The sequence below is a fragment of the Eumetopias jubatus genome, unplaced genomic scaffold (assembly GCF_037043125.1).
Source record: "Eumetopias jubatus isolate StellerSeaLion01/CBP00866 unplaced genomic scaffold, mEumJub1_p1.0 scaffold_1, whole genome shotgun sequence".
Lineage (NCBI taxonomy): Eukaryota > Metazoa > Chordata > Mammalia > Carnivora > Otariidae > Eumetopias > Eumetopias jubatus.
In genome coordinates this window covers 57,997,622-58,019,573 of record NW_028274807.1, presented here as the reverse complement: position 1 = coordinate 58,019,573, position 21,952 = coordinate 57,997,622, and the positions used below count along the sequence as shown (strand labels likewise).

At 38.3% G+C, this 21,952-nt stretch overlaps 1 protein-coding gene across 4 annotated transcripts; it reads right to left on the bottom strand.

Moving 5' to 3' along the window:
• Positions 1–2,113: 2,113 nt before the first annotated feature.
• SLC35A5 (solute carrier family 35 member A5) lies at positions 2,114–21,869 on the bottom strand. Of its 4 annotated transcripts, XM_028110499.2 has the most exons (8): positions 21,641–21,869; positions 21,286–21,460; positions 20,671–20,819; positions 16,512–16,610; positions 15,046–15,179; positions 12,419–12,486; positions 5,144–5,924; positions 2,114–3,601 (listed from the first exon to the last, which is right to left on the bottom strand). In XM_028110499.2, the coding sequence occupies exons 3-8, from the start codon at positions 20,798–20,800 to the stop codon at positions 3,533–3,535; spliced, it is 1,281 nt and encodes a 426-aa protein (XP_027966300.1). In that variant the 5' UTR covers positions 20,801–20,819; positions 21,286–21,460; positions 21,641–21,869; the 3' UTR covers positions 2,114–3,532. The 4 variants fall into 4 exon arrangements, with proteins under 4 accessions (XP_027966300.1, XP_027966303.1, XP_027966298.1 ...); XM_028110502.2 differs by lacking the exon at positions 21,286–21,460 and having other exon boundaries at positions 15,046–15,176; XM_028110497.1 differs by lacking the exon at positions 21,286–21,460 and having other exon boundaries at positions 21,641–21,868.
• Between the last annotated feature and the right edge of the window lie 83 nt (positions 21,870–21,952).

Below are 21,952 nucleotides of genomic sequence, written 5' to 3'. Positions count from 1 at the left end.
TTTTTAGCAAAATATAAGTGAGAGAGAGGACTCAGAGTAGGACAAGGAGTAAATAGAGACTGTTGGGGGGGAGGGGCTCAAAAAGTGCCAAGCCTAGGCAATTCTATTGGAGAGTTCTTTCAAAACTTTAGGGAACACATAAAGCTGACGTTTTAAAAATCTTTCCAGGGCACCGAGGCCAACAGGAGTTGGCAGCTTGACCCATACCACATCCGTATGGGATTGTCAGGGACATGGGCTGATAAATCCCAGCAGGATTAAATGCATTACTAGCAATGTCAGCAGGTTTCAGTTATCTTGGCAGAAGACAGGATGGTGTTTGAAGCAAGTAAAATAGCAAGTGAGGGCAAATGTTCTGCAGGTCTGTTAAGGGATTTATTGTGATTTTATTTGAGCAAAACAACCCCTTCTCACTATATTCATATTTGAATTGAAAGTTTATTGCTTTTATAGCTATGTTTCTATTTTAATTTGCAAATTTGTTTTGGTTTTCATATAAAAACTATAAGCAAGGAAGTTTATACTTCATATTACGTTTGTATGAGTTTAAATAACAGTGAAGGAGAAAAAGGCCAACACTGAGATCTGTGAGAAAAAAAATTTTTTTTCTCTTAAAAGAGTAATATGTATTACTCGATTTCAGAAAGTCAGCTGTAAGTGTTAAGAGAAGGAAAGCCACTGTCTTTCCTTTGAGTTTGGCTTTCTCTGCCTCTTCTCCACACTGGAATGGTAAGAGTTGGTGGGAAAAATCAGGACTTACATAAAAGGGAAAAGAGCCAAGGAGGACCTGGGCTGTGTTAGGTCAAGCATGTTGGGCTGTTCGGAGAAGTGCAGGGATTCCCTGCAGCTCCACAGTCTCGTCCAGCTCACATGCTGACTTCCACATGGGGAATGAGAGGCAGGCTTTAGAGCTGTAAACAAAAGAATCTGGCCATGAGTCTCCTCTGCATGTAGACCACGAAAACCTATGGCAGCAGGACACAGCTAGCCAAGGATTTGGGATCCTGGGTCTAGGCCATCTTTCCCACTACAAGCAGCATCCACATCCTGCTTCCCCTCAGGATTAAGCACATTGCTGGACCTAAGTTTGGTCCTGGGGCCAGTGACAGAGTTGGAACCAGGTCGCTGCAGGCCCAACCAAAGGCTATTCAGAAACTATGAAGCAAGCAGATTCAGCACATCAATTGTAGGTCATACCTGCTTAGAAGGGCATCTAAAAATTGGAAGGGACTTCAGAAATCATTTAGGCCAACTTCTATACCAATGAAGGAATGTCTTCTAAAACATCCTGATGGTACAACCTCTCCCTGAAAACTTCAGCGATCGAGAATTCACTACTACTCTCTACCACTCTTCAGGACCTTTTCTACTGTTGAAAAGAACCATTTGTTAGGAGCGTCTTGCTTATGAGGAAAGAATAACCGTCACCCTATAACTTTCACTGTAATTTGTTCTTTAGAGTAGGAAAGACTACTTCTTTTCCCACGTGGCAATTGTTCTTCTCTCCAGGTTATACACTTGACTCTAAGAGCACTTGAGATGATAAGCTATGGTTTCTGGACCTCTCACCTTCCAGTGATTCTCTTTTTAAAGCATTAGTGCCCACAAAGTACTACAATGCATCCACACCAGAACTTCACATTTTAGTTCCAGTTTTCATTATCCTATTAATTGGTCAGTTAACACAAGTAAAGCTGTAATTACAAATAAAAGTTGTTGTAAATAAGAAAATCAAGCTCCATGAACTAGTGAAAACTGCTATTTAATGTATGTATTTAAAGTAGGCAATACCTTTGCCTATAATATTGTTGTAATTTTTTCTGTTCTATAAGATAGATGTTTTTATATATTATAGTTCCTAAAAGTGAGGTCTTTCTATACCTGATTTCCTTACCTTTAAAATGAATTGCCATAATGATGTAATCTCCCTCTTTCACAACATGGAGGGGTACACCTATGATAAGGTGATTCTCAGTTTTGCTATTCTCAGAAGTCAAGATCTATGGAAAAAGAAAGTTTTAAAAGTTCTTTGGATTTCTTGCCGCCTCCATTTTTTGAAATGAAAATGAAAAGAACCCCATGTCCCACTTCACATGACAGTGATGACTCAAGGTACAGGTTTAATAATTATTTTATTTATAAATTTCCACCAATTCTTGCCTGTCATATTATTCCAGATATCACAGATGGATTATTTACAGTATTATCACATGTTCATCTGCATGAAAATTAGGGGAAAAAAGAGATGTATAGACTGCATGAAAATGACACCTTAAAGTTCACATCTACAGTGTAGTGCTCTGTAAACATACAGGCGTATGAGCTAGGCCTGTCTTATCTGTCTTATCACCATCTAGCTGCATGACCTTGGGCAAGTCACTTCTGTTTTCTCACTTTTAAATTATCTTCACCTGACTTCTCTACCTCATACTTAATTGGCTGCATGCAAAAATACCTTGAAAAATATCATGCATTTGAAGTGTCAGTATTATTACTGTACTTTATTTATTATGATGTTTCCTTGTTTTAGAGTAATACTATGAATGTTTCAGTGAAAGTCATTTGTTTCCAAAGTGACCCTCTTAAAAGGAACTCTCAGCCATTAATCTTACTGACAGTCTGTTATGATTCTGAAGCCAGTGTCTCAATTCTTTGGAATAGGGTATGATAGTAAGAACATAACAATCATAAGTTCTAATTAATAACTAATACAGTAAAATGGCTTTAGTTCTCTAAAATCTAATAATCCAAGAGTAATGAGGTCAAACCAAGGAGGAAAAAATCCACTGTGGCTTGTTTAAATGATTTAAAATCCAAGTGAGAATTGTAGTAACTGGGAACCAACTTTTACCTAAATTGAAGCTTATTTGTGTAGAAAGACATCAAAATATCATCACTGAAAATCAAATTCCCTATGAATTTCTAAAAATTAATTCTAACATTTTCTTTCTGAAAAATTGCTTCTTTGGCAAAACATTTGGTACAAACTACACTGCCCTCAAATCAGTGTTGGTCCAGATGGTAAGGTCCTGCCACCAAACTTCTTAGAGTCACATTGCTTTTTAACTGCAAAGTGAGTATCTCCAGAACTTCAAAATTCAAGGGACAACCTAGGTGATATTTATAATGATACATAAGGGAAGACTTTAGCATGCAGAATGGAACTACATAATTATGAGTATCTGGCAAACTGACCGCTATTTGTGTATTTATAAGGTACAGCCAACGTGATTATTACAAGTTTTTTGGAACCCTGGAGGACAAGGAAGATAACCTGGGAATGTGTCTTGTCGATTTACCAAGTACCATTAATTCAGTCTCCATACTATTACTCCCATGTCAGTTCCTTAGAATGTTTTAGCCTTTGGGTACTCTAAGCCTTGGATGGAACTGTTTAGGGAGTGGTTACATATATGCAAAGAGTATAATGCTTTAGAAATGTTCTTGTTTATCAAAGTGAAAAGATAAATATTACACATGCTGAAAATGTGAAAATAAGGTTTCTGAGAGCTGCCAATCATTTGGGTACCAATTAGAAAGTATCTTCATCTGACTCAATATCACTTTTCGGTTTGGTAAGTCTTTCCAGTTCTTCTCCATCCTAAAAGGAAATATGAAATCAGTAATTACTTTAAAACAACACTAGAAATGTAGCATTATTTAATGATTACTAAGGAGAAACACTACTGGCAAATTTATTTCATTAAACTACAACCATAATCTAGTCAAATGAAATTAGGTAAATACTTATGTTCTTGGAAAGCTAATTTTAGACACACAATGAGATCACAAAAAATCAACACGTATCTCTGTACTTGAATTTCAAAACTAACAACTGGAACACAGTAAGGAGCACCCTCTACTGGTCTTGAAGGGAAGTAACTAGTGGTTGGAGAAATAAGTATGAACTAGGCCCTTACCTAAAATCGATATTTTTTTTTTTTTACCTAAAAATTAGGGCAAGCACTGTTATCAGACCACTGGAAAAGAATACAGGACTTTTGAAACTGTACTCTGGCTGAGATCAGGGCATTTGAGACCCACCCTTCTAATTTCTTCATCTTAAGAATCTGTTCTGTCTCTACTTCAGAGACATTACTAATGGAAGTTCCACCATGAACTAATAGGCAAGAGATAATTTTTGTGAAGTACTTAATATATTTTTTTAAAGATTTTAATTATTTGACAGAGAGACAGAGAGAGCACAAATAGGCAGAGCGGCAGGCAGAGGCAGAGGGAGAAGCAGACTCCCCGCTGAGCAGGGAGCCTGAGGCAGGACTCAAAATCCCAGGACCCTGGTATCATGACCTGAGCCGAAGGCAGACGCTTAACAACTGAGACACCCAGGCGCCCGAAGTACTTAATATTTTGTATGTTCATGAACACTGTTAAGTTTAAAGCTAGTTAGAGGAGTTTATTTCATCTTTTAAACATATATCTAACTCCTTACTTGAATCTCCAAAAGACCATTATTAATCTGCTAATACCATGACTGATAGACCTTCCTAGAAGAATTATAAGCAACTGGCAGAATACTACTAGAAAAAATTTTTCTCTTACTTATGAAGATCCTCTTGAAAACCACCTTCTTAATGAGATAAGGTCTGCCCCTCTGGCACATTGGGGTTCATGAGTAACTCAGGGAAAATCAAGGAGCCAGGACTTCCACTTATATTTAACAAGACTGACTCATGTCAAAGACCAACTTTTATTATGAATGAGGCATATTTCCCGACTATGGTGGGCTGGAAAGAGTAATGGACTAGGAGTCAAACCTCATGGGTTTAGTATGGTTCTTTTTTACGTACTATCTATAACCCACTTAGCCTCTCTGAGTCTGTTTATTCACTTACCAAACTAGAAAGACTAGACAAGATAACCTGTGGGACATCTCCCCGTTCTGTGACTCTAGAACATACATAAGGTCCTCAAGACCGTGATTTATGCTCTTTCTCGACCCCTTACAGCATTATCACGAGCCCTTGCACACCTAAGTCCAGTGAACGTTTGTTGAATAATTGTTAAAAGTCACAGAAATCCAATACATCCTTTGCAAAATAAGCACTGACCAGTTTCTCTTCTTGTATAACCATGCGCTGACTTTGGGAGAAAGAGGCAAAAGGCAGCATCCTCACAAACTTACCCCACTGGAGCGCTCCCAGAGACTGCCGCTTAGATCTCGGACTCTTTCTTGCCTAGGTGCGAACTCCAGACCTGGAGGCTTGCTGGCTTTGTAAATAAATATGGAGAGAAGAACTGAGGGTGCTTCTAAGAAAAACTGCAGGGAGGGCCTGAAGTCAAAGACCAGGACAGACACCGTTGTGATGGTGACAGTGGTGACCTGGGCCATCAAGACGTGGAACATGTTATCCAGGAACTTGAGAATAAAAGCTACCGAGAGGCCCTGGAATGCAGTCACAAAAATAAGAGCAACTGAAAACACATTGTGGCCATAGAAGACCCCGCAGTTCTTAATCTGATCACGGTTACTGCTCTGAAGGCCCAGCGTCAGTCCGTTAAAAAGAATGCCAAAGAAATAGAGTTTGCTGTTCTGTACGAAGATGCTTTCGGCAAGCTGGTTCCCTTCCTTCAGTATCTTTTCATTATAGATATTGGCCATTGAAGAAATAAAACACTGGACTATAATAAGTACATGGCCCAAGCCGAGATGGATGTGACTAAAAACCACGGTTGTGGTGTTCCACTTAGCTTCAGGAAAAGTCCATGCCTTTGCTGTGCAATGGCCTTTGTCGGGGCACTCGCTTCTGAAAAGGAGGCAGGCATTGGATGGGCTGAAGAAGGCATCATGATGAAATCCATGTCCTGCCAGGTTACGCTGTGAAGTCTCAGTCCCAGCAGTGAGGGCCACAATAGACAAGAACAGAATCAGGAGGGAAGCCCATTGTATCCAGCTTAGATGCCTCCTATTCAAAGAAGAAAAACAAGATTTTACTACTGTTCCCCCCCATTCCTTTCCCATATCAACTGTTCCGACTGAAAACTCAAGACACTTAAGTACTTGGTTGAATAAACTGTACCCAGTTTTTGCTAGCATTCCCAGTTCAAGTTCAAAGGAAACCCGTTGGTGTCTCTGGTGCTTAAGCACATTTTTATTCACCTTTGTAATAAATTGTCCCTTAATGCCATTCAGTCACTTCTCATTGTTAAGTTTCCTTTTAACTTTAGATTCAACTAAGTCTCCTTTTTACCTCCAGAGCTGATCGTAGACCTTTGTAACAATTTTTTACTTTGCTGGGAAGTAAGTATGGCAGATTCTCAACCTGATTTCCATGAACCTGAATTTGGAGCCTTAGAAATCCACGAATCCTTGTAGTAGGTGCCAAATCTTCTATACAGGTGAATTCTTGGCCCTGCCCCCACCAATCCCATGAGACTCTTCAAAGCTGTCAAATTTCAAAGGTATTCATGACCCAAAAAAGATTTAAGGAGGGAGTCTGCTCCTAGATCCATGGCTTAATCATAAAAGAATTTTACAGTAAACTACTGTTTGGGACAGTAAGGAAAAAAGTATTTTTAGTGTTTCAGTTTACAAAGTCTCAACAATGCTTTATTTCTTTACTTTTTTGCCTAACCACAAACTTGTATGATACAGAAAACATGCTTTATTGTCAATCTATTTGTGGATTCATTCAGTTCAACAGACATTTAAATAAGCAGCTACAATGTGCCAGGCTACTATGAGCCTGGGGAGATAAGACTTGAACTCCATCCCCAAGGAATTTACACTTTAATAGGGGAAGAGCCTTGAAACTAAACAATGCAAACATAATGTGTGACAAGTGATACACAGAACAATTGGGGCACAATAGGGAAGGAACCTTGAGTCTGTAAATGGGAGTCAGATGTTGTTTCAAAGAAAAAATGACACTTGAGGTGAAACATGAAAAATAAACTGAAATTTGCCATGTGAAATGGCAGTTGGCGATATACCCAGGCAGAGGGAAGAGTATACAAAGGCAACAAGAATGTACAATGTTGACTAAGGAAAGAGGAGCAGCTGATTCAGGTTGGGGTAGATACGGAGATCTGAAGGAGAACAAAATCTTCAAGTTTAAAGATCATCAATTAGTCAGATGAAGAAGAGGGAACACACACACATACACACGGAGAATATAAGCAAAGGAAGAAGTGTAAAGCAAAAGGTAAGAAATGGAAGTTACAAGAACTTTGGAGCATTTACTGGACACCTACTATGGGTCAGGCAATTTCTGTTCTAAGGAAGGAAAGAGTGCTCTGAGAGGTTAACGGACTTCCCTAAGGTCACATATTTATGAAAGAGCAAGGGATCTGAGCCATGGTTTGAATGTCTTCCTTTTGGACCAACGTACCCCTCAAGTACAATGTTTAAGTATAATGAGTTCCCAAGGTGCATATATAGGGAGAGGTGTCTGATTTCATCAATGCTTCCATAGAGCTTCATGAATTAAAATTTTATGTGCACAGACCAGCCTAGATAGCAGCACACACATGCACACTATCACGTCTTCTCATGTATACTTTCAAATAACCAGATCTAGCATTTAGTTATGAGGCTAGCATAGCCCTAAGCCATGAGGTCAGAACCTGTGTACTAATCACATAAATTTCTAAAGGTGTAGCTGGTATGCAGTAAGTGGCAGAAAGCAAATTGATTGGAAACAGAAAAGACAGATGAAAAGTATATGCCCAACTTATAAAAATCATTATATAACCGATTATTGGACATCAAGACAAATATAATTCTATATAATATAATCTATAATTCCTTTAGCAATTTTCAATTCTGACAGCTACAGATTTTCTACTAATACTGACACTGAGAAAAAAAGAACCTAATTAAACAAAGCCTTATCCAAGTTAATCGGTACCACTGCAAATATTGCTCATTCAAGGTAACATTCTAGAAGAAGGGAAAAATTATTAAGGGTTAGGCTGAAAATGGTAGATTTTCAGCAAAGAAAATAAAGCTTAATAAATTATCCCATAAAGTCAGCTGAGGATAGGTGCTCTTACAAATGACTGTGCATGAAAGAATTTGCTTCCCACAGTTTAGTGAATGCAACAGTAGAAACTCACCTAAACGATCTCTCCACTACCCCAGTAAACAAACCATTCGGATTGCTGATTAGAGCTGAACGCTTACAACTAGAAGGCCACTCTACCTGAGGGCTTCTGCTTCCAAATGAACTCCATGCTCACAGAGTCTCTGTTCCTGTGTTTTTGCCAAGTGACCTCATTATTGTAATTAGATATTTAATGATTACATAAATGATAAATTATGAGCAAAAGGATTACAGTTTTTATGAAAAGTTGAATGCTTTGGAAGATTAATTAAAGGCAAATTACTTGCAAGATTAACCTGTCTTCAAACTGGGTACAGATGAGCTAATTATAAGATTAGGAAATAAATAATAAAAATCTACAATAATCTACCCTAAAAGTATTTTTAAGAATTTGTTCTACTTTAAAGAAACTGAAACCAGAAAGCATGGATGATGTATAATGAATGTAGCTTCAAGAAAGAAGCCAAAAAAAACTACAATCAGCAAATCCCACACATTTCAAAGGCAAGGCCTGAGCTCTTCAAAACATTGATGAATGGACATTTACACATCTTAAGCTGTTCAAGGTATTTTTTTTTTAATGATTCACCACTTTGAGTTTTCCTAATAACTCAAAAATTAAGTCCAAATTGTGTTAGATAAGAGCATCTCTACCATACTGGTGACAGTAAAACAGGACAGAACATGAAAATAAAGTGGAAAGACTCACAGGACTTTAAAAAAAAATTGTACATAAAACATTTCTTAGCACAGACAGTGACCAGTGGCATATTTATAACAGGAACTTACAAAAGAGAGTTATCAAGTGAATGATTTTGAAGAAATGCTTGTACCAGTGAGTGGCACTTTTTTTTCTTTTGCTTATTTGGAGAGTAACTAAACGTTACCATAACTTCTAAGACACCCATCATGTGTCAAAATGTTTTTCATTGATTTTTTTTTTCCCAACAGCTTCCTTTTGAAGATATCAGAGAAATTTATATACATTTTTCTAGATAAAAGTGCTTGTTTGGTTATCTTCTGCCCCCAGATCTCAATGTTCAGGTTGACACTATTTCCTAAAGTCTAATTAAACAAGATAGTACAACTTTGCCAAGCCTTAATAAGGCTCCAAGGCATAATGCCTGCCACCAGTTTCCACTGTGGACCAGTGGCTATACTTCAAAGAACAAATCTACACATTCACATGGGGTTTCTCCTGAACATCCGGTAAGATACTTGATTGGTGCTATTTTTCTTTCTACCACTTTCAAATTCTTCCAACTAATTTTTGCATTAGTCACTGGTCTTCCTTTTTCCTACCTGTGTAGCCTTATACTCTTTGTATGAGAAAGGTATTTGATGGCTCTGCTAGAGTCAAGTATAAAACAAGAGCTTTAATATTCTAAACGTAGGGGGCTGGGAGGATAGGGTAACAGGGGGATGGGCATTAAGGAGAACACATGATATAATGAGCACTGGGTATTACATACAACTTGAACTCTACCTCTGAAACTAATATACTATATGTTAACTAATTGAATTTAAATTAAAAAATATTCTAAATGTAAAATGAGTTATTTATGGCAAACACATTAAGAATATGTAATAAGACTCAAGCTGCTACTCCTGGGTCAAAATTTTATTGTTAAGGGCAAAAGAACATTAAATGGCTCACAAAGAGTAGACTGAATAAGGAAAACCAAACAAACAACATATGCCACCAATGACAAAATGATCAAAATAGAACAAAGTTGATTTAAAATGTAATAATAGATAATACAGTACTTGGAAGACATTCTCATAAAAGACAGTATTAGATTTATTATATTCTTTTAGCAATATTAAAACTAGCTTCAGTGCTGATTTGTGAATCAGTCAAATTAAGACCCCCTCTAGGAGCCAAGTTACTGCCTGCAAAAATAATAAAAATGGAGTGATTTTATTGTCTATTTAATTAACTTGGAAGGATTCAAAACAAAGAGATTAACAACAAAGCAAATACATGCGTAAGAATATTACTGCTCTGAATATTAAGAGATAAAATATGGGCAAAAGCTTCTTGGAACTTTAGTTCATAACATTAATTATTATTAAAACTAGCAACAATATAACAATGTTATTATAATTAAGTTTTCAGTATAATCAGATTCAGATTTGGTTACACTAAGAACTTTCTTAATATAGTTTAATGCTTAAAAATTTAAGAGGGCCATCTCTGCCCATGTGCTAGCTGTCTTAGCCTGACAGGGGCAGTTCACTTTGAGTTGGTCCCTCTGCCTCTAACCTTGCTACCCCACATGCTCCCTCCCCTGTGGTCAAAGCCACCTAAATGCTGCAAAATGCCTGGTGGCTCTGGGCCCTAGGCACAGACTCAGCTTGAGATGAATCTCCTGATGAACTGGGACAATAACTCCTGCCTCCTGGGGTTGCTGTGGAGTTAAGCCTAGCTGGGGAAAGGCCCTCGGCTCAGCCCTTGGCCCAGCCCTTGGCCCTGAGGAGTCTTTATTGTGTTATCTTCTCACTGTCCAACTGAAAGCCTGCCTGCCCTGTTGCCTACAAACCAGTCGGCCAGCCCTGGATAAGGCCTTTCTGAGAGGCCCTGACCTCTGAGCCACAGCTCATGCTTTGGAGTAAATTAAAACAAACAAAAACAAAAAAAATATTATATACAATAAAGGGCACAGCTAGAGCTATGGGCCAATTCCAAATCTGGCAATACATTTTTGCTTTGGCAAATTCAATTTTAAATTGATATAATCTTGGGCGCCTGGGTGGCTCAGTTGGTTAAGCAACTGCCTTCGGCTCAGGTCATGATCCTGGAGTCCCGGGATCGAGTCCCGCATCGGGCTCCCTGCTCGGCGAGGGGCCTGCTTCTCCCTCTAACCCTCCCCGCTCTCATGTACTCTCTCTCTCATTCTCACTCTCTCAAAATAAATAAATAAATCTTTAAAAAAAATTGATATAATCTTGACACAATACTTATGTATTGTATAATGTAGGTATAATACCATGTGTACCCACATAAACTGTCATTTCACAGAAAAAAAAATTTTACTTAAAAAAAAGCCAACATGTTTTTGAGACCCCTTTATGAGACTCCCTTATCAAATAATGAACCTTCTATTATATGGCAGGGCCAATTTTATTCCTCCACGAACATGCACCTCCAATTTTATCACAGGAATCAATATAAAGATATTACTGCTTATATATAACATATATATATATCTCAGAAGCCAACTTTTTATCCTATAAAGTGACTTTTGTTGATTTTAAAGACTTCAAAACATTTTGGAATTAGCATTCTTTAATTTGCTAGTTGAATTATTGTCACAATTCATAAATGAAAAACCTGCAAATTTCAGTGCACTCTAACTTTTAACCTGGATGAAATATAATGTTTGTTTTTTTTTTTCCTCATCTCTCACATCAACTGTTAAATTGAATGCTTCCTCAGGATAAAAGAAAGTCTTTCAAGACTCCATATAATCAATGTACTGAATCCATCATGGATTCAACAAATATTAACTGAGTGCCTACATACTAAGCCATTCACCCTTCTGTACACACAAATTATGAAAGCACATACTATGACATGGCACGAGAAATAAGAAATTAAAAGGGGAAGTGAACGCAAAATTAAAAAAAAAAACAATCACAACAAATATAACAAGAAGTTAATTTTATTTTTATCATCATCACGTAACAAATTAAACTGGAGTTAAATACCCAGATCCCATTATACCTTAGAATATTCTGGCCTTCGCTTGGTAGCAGAGCCTGTTTACTTAAAAATGTTTATTTTATTCAAAGGTCTTCCTGGAGAAAGGAAACACTGGTGATAGCATTTTTTAAAAGTTTAAAAATCTATCATTCCTATTAATCGTACTTTTGACTAGATTCCTCATGCAAATCCTCTGCCAATCAGAGCTTAAATCATGTACTCATCTCAAGTAGTTTAATAAGGAATTTGCCACTCTTTATCATCTCCAAACTACAAATAACAAATGCATTAACAATATTTAGGAACTTCTTGGTTCCCTACTAAAGTATAGAGATCTTGGGGCGGGAAGAGCCCATCAATTCTTTGTTGAAAATCTGGCACTAAAAACTAAAATAAGCTGGTCAATTATTTATTTATTTTTTTGAGATGCTAAGAAAAAACTTTTCATACATCTAGTTGCAAAGATTTAGATGTGCCAGCACTAGAGCTGGTTTCTAGATGGGTTAACCAATTTGTCCAAAACACAAAGCCAGTTAGGAATAAAATCTCGGCCCTGGGATTCGGAGGGTTCAGTGCTCTGGGTATATCATCTGAAATAAGGCTGTGCTGTTTTAAAGTATGATATATGATATCAGAGCTAGTTACTTACTTCAGCACTATCCTGAATAGAAGAGCTGTTGTTATAATGCTAAAATTTGAGAAGATAACAGCCATGGCCTAGAAAGAAGGAGAAGATAGAGTTACAATCCAAACAAAGTAGTGACTTCAGAAATCTCCCAGCTCTCTGGTTCACCTGATAAAAAGAGCTTTTTGATCAAAAACCTGAGGGGTTATTAGGGCAGCTATTTCACTAGAGGATTAAATTCCATTTTTATTGGTTGTTAAATGTATGCAGATATGACCAAATTATTGTATAGGCTTTGAAAACATGCTTAAATTCAGCAAATGCCTGTGTAAATAATCTGTATATGCAGATCTGGAAATGCTTAGAACTCTAAATGTTCAGGTCTAGAAATAACAGCTACCTTGCTTATGAAGCATACTTTTTCAAGCTCTTCAAGTGCTTTATAGATTTTTCACACTATTTCCAGTGGTGGAGGGAAGGCAAGTAGTGTTAGGCCCATTTATACAGTAAGAAAATTGAGGTACAGGTTTTTAAGCATCTTTACTATTGTAGGAATTCAATCAGTTCTCCTGGTTGAACTGCAGTGACTCAGTACCAGTGATTCAATACCAAATTCCTATTTGACAGTCCTTTGATTTATTCATATTGTTCTCAACACTTAGAAATGTGTTAGCCAGATTTCATAAAGGTCTCTTTTCATGAATTCAGTCATATTTCACATATGAGATATTAATCTGAACATGTATATACTTTGGCTCGGAAAGTATGAAATTTCATCATTGCTCCCCGTGATTGGATCTGACAATATTAACAATTTTTAAAAACAAATCCTACTTGTTTACTTCACTTTGCCTTTTTCCTTGCTGTCAGTTTAAGGTGACTGAACTCCAAAGAGTATTTTTCAATAGTCTTATATAACCAGCAAACATGGCTACCATGTAGGTGAATTAAAGAAATAAGAATAAATCCAATAAAAACCAGCAAAAATTCCAAGAATATAACATTGTTGTTTTTCTATTGAATTTCTTATGGGAAGCACTGTTTTAAGATTTCTCAGTGTCCTCTGGAGACAAATGTTTATGAACCCCTGCGTAGGAGAAGAGTAAGAGCTGAGGAGGAAAGTAAGTGGCTGGTAAGAGGGAGGAGGCAGTGGCTCTGATCAATCACAGTAACAGTGCACATCACCTAACCAAGCAGCCTGGCTGCCCTGGTGAATTCTGAAACTGCTTCCCATGCAAGAGCAGAAATAAACGAAACACCAGAGCTCTCTGCCCCAAAACTTCCATGCATCCCTAATTCTTTCCAACTAGACTTGGGCACAGCAATATACAGAATATGCCATGTGACTGATTTTGTAAGATCTGTGGTTGTGCACCATCAGGAAGGAAGAGCAAAGCAATAAGCTGGAAGAACAAGGAAGCTGCAATCTTGCTTTCATACTGAGGAGAGAGGAAAGGGATATAAATTTAGAGCTGACCTAAATAAAATACAACAACTATGTACTCATTGATGCGAAAAATTATGTTGTTGGGTAAAGGAATTCTCAGATCTGAAAAACAAAGTGGAAGAATGTAAGAGAACACATTCTAATATTCAAAACACTTACTAATAACATGGATCACACAGCTGAAAGGAACTTCAGGTGATCACCTGGCCCAGGTTCCTGCCTTTGGGTTGGTATGGTATTCTAATGTTATTCTATTTTACAGACGGGCAACTGACACAGTACTTGGGGGTTGCCTAATACACAGCTTCTAAATTGTGCAAAAGAATCAAATTCCTGTTTTCTACTTAGTGCTCCACTGATCTCTCCTTCTTGTCCCACTCTCAAACTGATTTGGCTATATTTAAGAAGCTTCAGATAGAGACCTAGTGCCAATAAAAATCCTATTTATCATCAAAATGCCTGCATATATTCTTTAAAGAAACTTAAAACACATTTTGGCAACAATGGCAATAGAAATCTTCATTTTATAAAATATTAGGGGAAAATATACACATGCCCCAAAGTGAGTAATATGTAAAAGCAGAAGACCAAATTTTAATTCCGATTACGAATGGATTTCTCAGTTGGCATGGAGGATGCCAAGAGAGATGAGAAACATCCCTAGTATTATCAGGTATAGATAGCATTTATAGCTGGGAAAAAGTATTTTCTACCTTTAAGGAACTTGTTGGTTAAATGATAGGACTAACAGAAAAAGAAAAAAAGATCATACAAACAGAATGCAGGTATTACATTAAAGCAGGTATAGGACAAAGTAGTGCACTGAGTACATGATTTTCTGAGTTAATCATGGAAATCTGTTTGGAGGTACTAAATGCTAAAGTTAATGGAGGCTGGTGACCATAGGATGGCTCAGCAAACAGGCAGACTGACTAAGGTTACACACAGAGATGGCTCCACATTCACTGGCCAGGGACCAGCTCCTGCCAAACAGTCAGCACAGCTTTCTACAGCAATCTTTAACAGAGAGAGAATGTGGCAAGCAGATTGGTAATTCCGTATTCAGACGATTCTGGTCAAACCTCAGGAAGACCACTGGGGGCAAAGAAAAACTAACACTGACAATGAAAATGATAAAAAAGATTAGTTCTGGGATTCATTTCTCTGTATTTTTCCAGTGCTATTTTCTATCATATTTACTTACAGGCTGAAGGTAGGAAATGACATAGAAGACGATCAAATTATCCAGGAAATAAAGAAAGGCAGGGATGGACCACTTCATGAAATTAGAGAATTCCTTCCAGGAAGCACATCTCAAGTTTCTACTTTGATGATCTTCTAAAGAAAGAAAGACAGCAATAAACAAAGGATCCTGATGAATGCCCATATTTTTAGAGTTGTATTTGATTACTGATACAATTCTTTGAGGCTTTATGAACTTGCTTTCATCAGTGACTATTAGCCTTAAGAAATTAAAGGCAATGTAGGATTTCATATTATCTCTCTTTCTTCAGCCCACCAACTACCATGCCTCATCACTGACAATCAGCAACACCCTTAGGAAAACCTAATTCCTGTTAACTTGAAACATCACTTGGAACATCTCAGGATACTTAAGGTTTCTCTTACTACTATGAGAGCCTAAAGCCAAGAGAGAGAGCTAGATGTTAGAACATAGAGGAAAAAAAAAATCAAGCATTTATGCTGGGATTTTCTTCCCCCTCGGGGGGGGAGGGGCAAATCAGGAAAAGATGATACCAGGCAAAAATTTATAATATGGGAGTAGAGAAAATTAAATTTTACTAATCTTCATATGAGTTATGATCCCATCTCTAGATTTCCAGAAACTTAGGAAGGTACCATAACAAGAGAATGTAAAATAACCTGCAAAAATAGAAAACAATTTAAATATAAGCCCTGCAAATAACACATAAATTTCATGAGATTAAGAAATGTATTCCAACTAGAAACTTTGCACAAATTGAAACTTTTAAGAATAAAAAGAAATCTTCCTGAAAAAGACAGTTAATACTTTAAATTCTATGTTTACCTCACATGTGAGGGCAAAGCATAGAATGTGCTAAGGCTCAAGAATTGGGCAACTAAGGTGGAGAATTAATACATAATACATATGAAGAGCCACAAAAGGCCAGATGTTTTAGATGTGAGGAAGGAATGAGTATCTCTGCTCGATAATTGATGAAATTGGAAGTCAGGGAAGTTAAAATAATCTGCCCCAGAATATAGTCTCTCTGACTCCAATCCACTATACTACCACCCCTGTAGGAAATGGGGGCTGTTTGGCAATATGCTACATATCAAATCAGACAGCAGTGATTCAGAAAATCCTGAACTTGAATAAAAACTAACTCGCTGTGTGACCCAACAAAGGAACAAGTAACAAGGTAGAGCAATGGCCAAGACATGAGGAAAACGTGGGCTGGAGTCCTGGCCCCTGCCCCTTCCTACCCACCACTGCATAGCATTTTCTCTTTGGGCCTGTTTCTCCACTTGCAAAACAGTGGTGATCATACCTAAGTTTGTATGTTAGTGTCCTCACATATATAAAATTAGTGGGCTAGACTAAATGACATTGAATGTTCCTTTCAGTTTTAAAATGTTTTGATTCTGTGATTTTTAACAAGTATAGAGTACCACTTCAAGACTTACCTTTCTTTACAACCCAGAATGACACAAGCATGCAGAAAACTAGCTTCACCAATTCTGAGCACACATTCACAGTAGTTGGAAGATAATCATACTTGTTTTCTGAAATGTAACAAATTTTTTTAACTATAAATTTTGTTCTACATAATGCTTATATACAGTTAATAATTTATAGCTGTTTCTAAAAGCTGGATTTTAATACTGGTTATATTAAACTTCATCCAGTTGGCTTTGTTCTCTCTTGGATTTTTTAATCCGTTCACCTAATGTATTAGCCATCCTTATGACATTCAGTGTTTTATTATTATTGAGTTTGATAAACAGCCTTCTGATGTTTTCATCCAAGTTACTGATAAATATGTGGAGGAGGTTAAGGCTATGGGCAAAGAAGACTTTGGGGTATGGCATTAGAGATGGGCTTCTAAAATGACCACTAATTAGCATTCAGGGCCTGACTCCTCAAAAGCTATGACTTTATCTGGCTGAATTAGGACCCGGCTCATGGTTCCTCTTGTGTGACTTGCCTGCCTTGCTAGAATCAAGGTACACAGTCTGTGATATTCCCTTAGAGTAGTCCCATCTGTTTCGCATCGTGGCATGCATAGGAAACAGTATTTGTTTGGCACTCTGGGATAAACAGTACACTGGGGTAAAAGAAGGAAGCTATTAGAGCCAAGAGGCAAGTGCCCAGGGCTCTGGCTACCTCTAGGGCTCGGAGGAAATATCTGACATAATCCAAACCCACTGACGAGTTGGGAAGATAGTTCTTAACTTACAAGTCAATTTAATTAGGAAATGAGGTTAGGTCAGTTTGCCTTGGTCTTAGCTGTTACCTCTATCTATTCCAAATGCTGACAAACAACTTGCTGTACAATTTTGCCATGAACAAACAAACTTTGTTAGGTCCTATTTTAAGGAATGCATTTCCCCCCTTTCGAAACATTTGCCTGTTTCCCTTGGTCATGATATGAAAAACCAAAACTGGCCAAGTACAGAGGGAAAATGCCAACTCAGCATTCTTTCTATCCAGAACACCTTTTTTCTTTTTTCTGCGGTTTCCCTTGACCTTCTCAACATAAGCATAGTCAATTCTTTGTTTATCTAGATCCTGCTGCACTACCTGTAAACCTTTATAGCAGTACTTGTCCCACTGTATTATAGTTACTTCTGTGTATGTCTTACCTTAGAATGTAAGCTTCTTATGAGAAAGGGCCCACGTTAGTCATCTTCATATAACTGGCAGGTAACAGTATTCTGCATGTAATAAATGTTCACCTGAATTTAATACTTGCCTGTTAAACTTTCTCCATCATTCGAAGCCTCATTAAAACTTCTCCTCCCTTCTCTGAGCTTAAAGCTAGGCTGAGATCACACTCTACTATCTGCTAATAATTACTTTGCACTGATTTCTATGATACACACAAGCGAACATGCACACAACAAGAACGGGGGAAAGGCCTTCAGATTACAGCTCTCAAATTCTTGCCACTGCTCTAGAACTCACTTTGGCTTTTATTTATTTTTAAATTATATTTCTGTCATAGTAGATCCCAAACTGTGACTCAGCATCACATTGGGCCTCCTTATGCTTACCTTCTGCCCTCGCTCATACACCTTATTTACACTGCATCCATCCTTACTGGGCTCCCTTTAGTCCAAAGAAAGGGGCCATGATCCCTTATGACCCATTCTCCCCTTTAAAAATTTCCTTTCTCTTCAGGAACTTTGCTCCAATAAGTACTTTCTCTGTCTTCTATTAACTGGCGTCCCCCCTTGGCCTGTAAGTATGCTCAAACTGTCCTATCCAAAAAAAAAAAACACAAAATATAAGCTCCTACCCCTGCCCCAGCTACCATACTTTCTCCTTCTTTCCCTAAAATAGCACCAACATTCATTATGTCCCTTTTACCCACTTTCCATTCAGGTCTTATTCCCAAGCAATCTGGTTTCTGATCCCATCACTTTATTCAAACTACCTAGTCTCTGAGATTACCAAACATCTTCTAATTACTAATTCCAAAGGGCACGCTTTAATCCCTATCTTATTATGATACTATTTCCTTTGTCTCCAAACTCATTTCCTTCCCTTCTATAAGTCATGTGCATTTAGTTCTCTTATTTCTCTAAGGATTCTTTCTTAACATCTGAGTGTCGGCATGGCTCTTAAATGTTGGCATTCCTAGTAATTCTATCCTTGGCTCTTATTTTCTCCTTCTGCATGCTTACCCTGAATGAGCTCTCTGCTCCTATGGCTGTAAATGTCAATTTAATATTAATGTCTCCAAATCTGTATTCTGCAACATTTAATGCTCACTAAACATATCCACATGAATAACTACCTCCTATGCATGAATTTAATTGGTATTTCCTTCACATATGTGATGTGCTAGATAGTGCAGAATGTCACAATGAACAAGGACATAGCTCCTGGCCAGGAGGGAAGGTACCTAACTAAAACTCTGTAATCTTTCTGAATTCTGGCCAACCTGCTTCTTCCTACTAATAGCTTCCATCTGAGCTGAGAACACCATCAATCTACTTAGCACCCCAAACCAGAAACCTTTGAGCTATATAGTATTTCATGTTCTTTAGTCTCCATATTCAATACATTCTCTGAGTCCTGGCTTTTCTATGTTTAGAGTATTTTTTTTTAATCTATCCTCTCTTCTCTATTTTTACCTCAAAAGCCTTGGTTAGTCTTCTTCATCTCTGGCTTGAATTTGCAATAACCTCAACTGGCTACTCTGCTTCCAGTCTCTTCCCGAGTCCATCCTCTATCCTGCTACCATAACAGTCTCTCTCACTTTGTTTATAATCTTCAAGCATTCCCACGCCCCAGACTCTAGGGCCTAGAGAATAAAGTCAAAGTTCCAGCTCCTTAGCATGGCATATGAAGTCCTTAAGTATCTGATCATAACTTTCCCCTATGGTCAAGCACCCCTTGCCCCTCTCCTCCAAGTCTTTAAAATTTTGCTCAGTAATTCTGAAGTACATGTTCTCACAATTCATTCTTTTTTTTTTTTTAACGTATCTATTCATTTTTATGGATTGTTGCTTCTGTTCTGAATACCCCTGCCCACTGGTCTTCTTGTGGATCAACTTCACCTTATCAGGGAGTGTTCCCTGATCCCTTTGCACTCCATACCATCCTCTCCCAGATAGAATATATCACTTCCTAATCTAAACTATCTCTGCATCTTTGATATAGAACTGCATTTATTCTACCATATTTTCATGATGTTTCACACGTACAGCTCTCCTAATAAACCGAGTTCTTGAGAACAATGTCTATGTCTTGCACACTTTGAACACTGCTACTTAATACTTGGCCTAGTGCCCAAGAGATAAATGTTAACCAAAGTAGAGACTTATATACACATCGGACTCCACAAGCAAACCATTAAGGGTCGTGATGTCATGACTTTGTGTGTCTTCAATAACTAGTGAAAGGTTCTCAATACAGCTCTGTAGAATTAAACTGTTTATCTAAACACAAATTCCTACATTAAAAAAAAAAAAAACAGAAGGGGCACCTGGGTGGCTCAGTTGGTTAAGTGTCTGATTCTTGATTTCGGCTCAGGTCATGATCTCAGGTTCTTGAGATCAAGCCTTGCACTGGGCTCTGCACCACACATGGAGCCTACTTAACAGTCTCTCTTACCCCCTTCCTTTGCCCCCTCCCCGACACCATGCACACACAAGCTCTCTCTCAAAAAAACAAAAAAAAAACCCAACCAGAAGACTTCTTGAGCTAATAATTTCAAAGCTAATAATCTCTACTGAAACACTGGTATAGTAATTAAGACAGTACCTCACAAATGCCAAGTGACCATATATATCCTATTTCAAAGTAAGTTATAATTACACGTACTGCTACAGACCCAGAGATATCTGTTGATTAAAGCAACAGTCAGATGTTATTATCTGTTCTCTAAAGGGCTCAGCACTGCACTTGACTAATCCAAATTTCACTCAACATCAAACATTTTTCTTGCTCAGGAATGAAAAGTTACAAAATCAAATTTAAACAGACTTTATCGTTTACATGAACCAGAGTACCTGAAAGGGTATTATCTCTACTTTACACATAAGGAGACCAAACACAGGAGACATAATGTGTGATTAGATAGAAGTGCTCCATATATTCCAAGTCTTAACTTACCTTCATTGGCTGAATATTTTACCAGTAGGATTCGACTTGAGCTTAAAGCAACGAATATGGTGCCTAACAGGAATGTATACATTGTCGACAAGGAGCAGAACATGGGATGACCATACCACTTGCTTTCCATTCCACTGTTTTTTAATTGCCTTAAAGAAAAGAACATATTCGTGAGCAACGCTGCAGGCAGATAAAGCATAGCACAAAGACCACTGATTAGTGAAGAACAGAAAAGAAATGATGTAGATGTCTGGCTATGGTTATATCAAAACCAAGAAAATTGAGAACAAGAGGAAACAGGGAAAAAAATGAAAGTCAGAATTTGATAGGAGGGGAAACTCGAGAGACAGAAAAGGCAGTGCCTGATTGTAAGTGTTGCCCAAAGTAGCAAGTGAGCAACTGACACTCTGGGGCTGCGGAATTCTGCAGAAAGCAATTTTAACTTCCATTCCTATTAGCAACTTTGCTCTAGAGGAAGAGAATTTCAGATTTCTATTATTCTCCTCAGTAGCAGCTCTTCTCTCAAAGTGGGAAAAGGTCTTGCTGGGAAAGCTTTCGTTACAATAATAAGCCAAATGTAAATATTTGAAACAGTGCTGTGAATTTATACTTAACTAGTGGTAAAAGCAAAGAGAGCTTAAAAATCAATGCCTCTAAGGTCGTCTTTTTGATACGTTGAGGAAACCTCCAGGCAGGGTAACTCCTCCAAAGCCTCCCACGGCAGGGATGGTGCACAGGGCCTGGAACATCGGGGACAGACGGGCTTGAAACGTCGACACGGACAGCCCACCTGCGCGCAAGCGTAGAGGTCAAAGACGTACCTCCCCTACGCTAGGAAGGCAGGTTTCCCTCAACGGGCGGGGGGGGGGGGGGGGGAAAATCCTTCTTGTCACATGCGCAGTAGGAATCTCGAGCGGAGCGCCCTCCCCTCATACGCACGCGCATTTGTTTGCCAGATGGGTGAGGTTACCTCTGTCCGTCCGAAGGGTTTTTAGTGGAGCAGCGCACATCCTAGAGCTGATGCAGTAACTGTGTAGGTCCGCAGAAGCAGCAGTAACTTTTAGGGTTCATAGTTGGGGAAGCTATGGGAAGGAAAGAAAGGCTAAAGAGCCTCTGCCCCGGAGCCTCCTGTTCCGAACAAAAAGCACAATAACGCCCCAACAGAAAGAGAGCCGACCTGGTACCCATTGCGCAGGCGCGTTCAGTGTTACGCTTCCGGAAGGAGGGGAGAAGCGGCCTGAGCCCGCCCCAGCGCGCCCTTTCTCGCATCACGTGTCGGGAG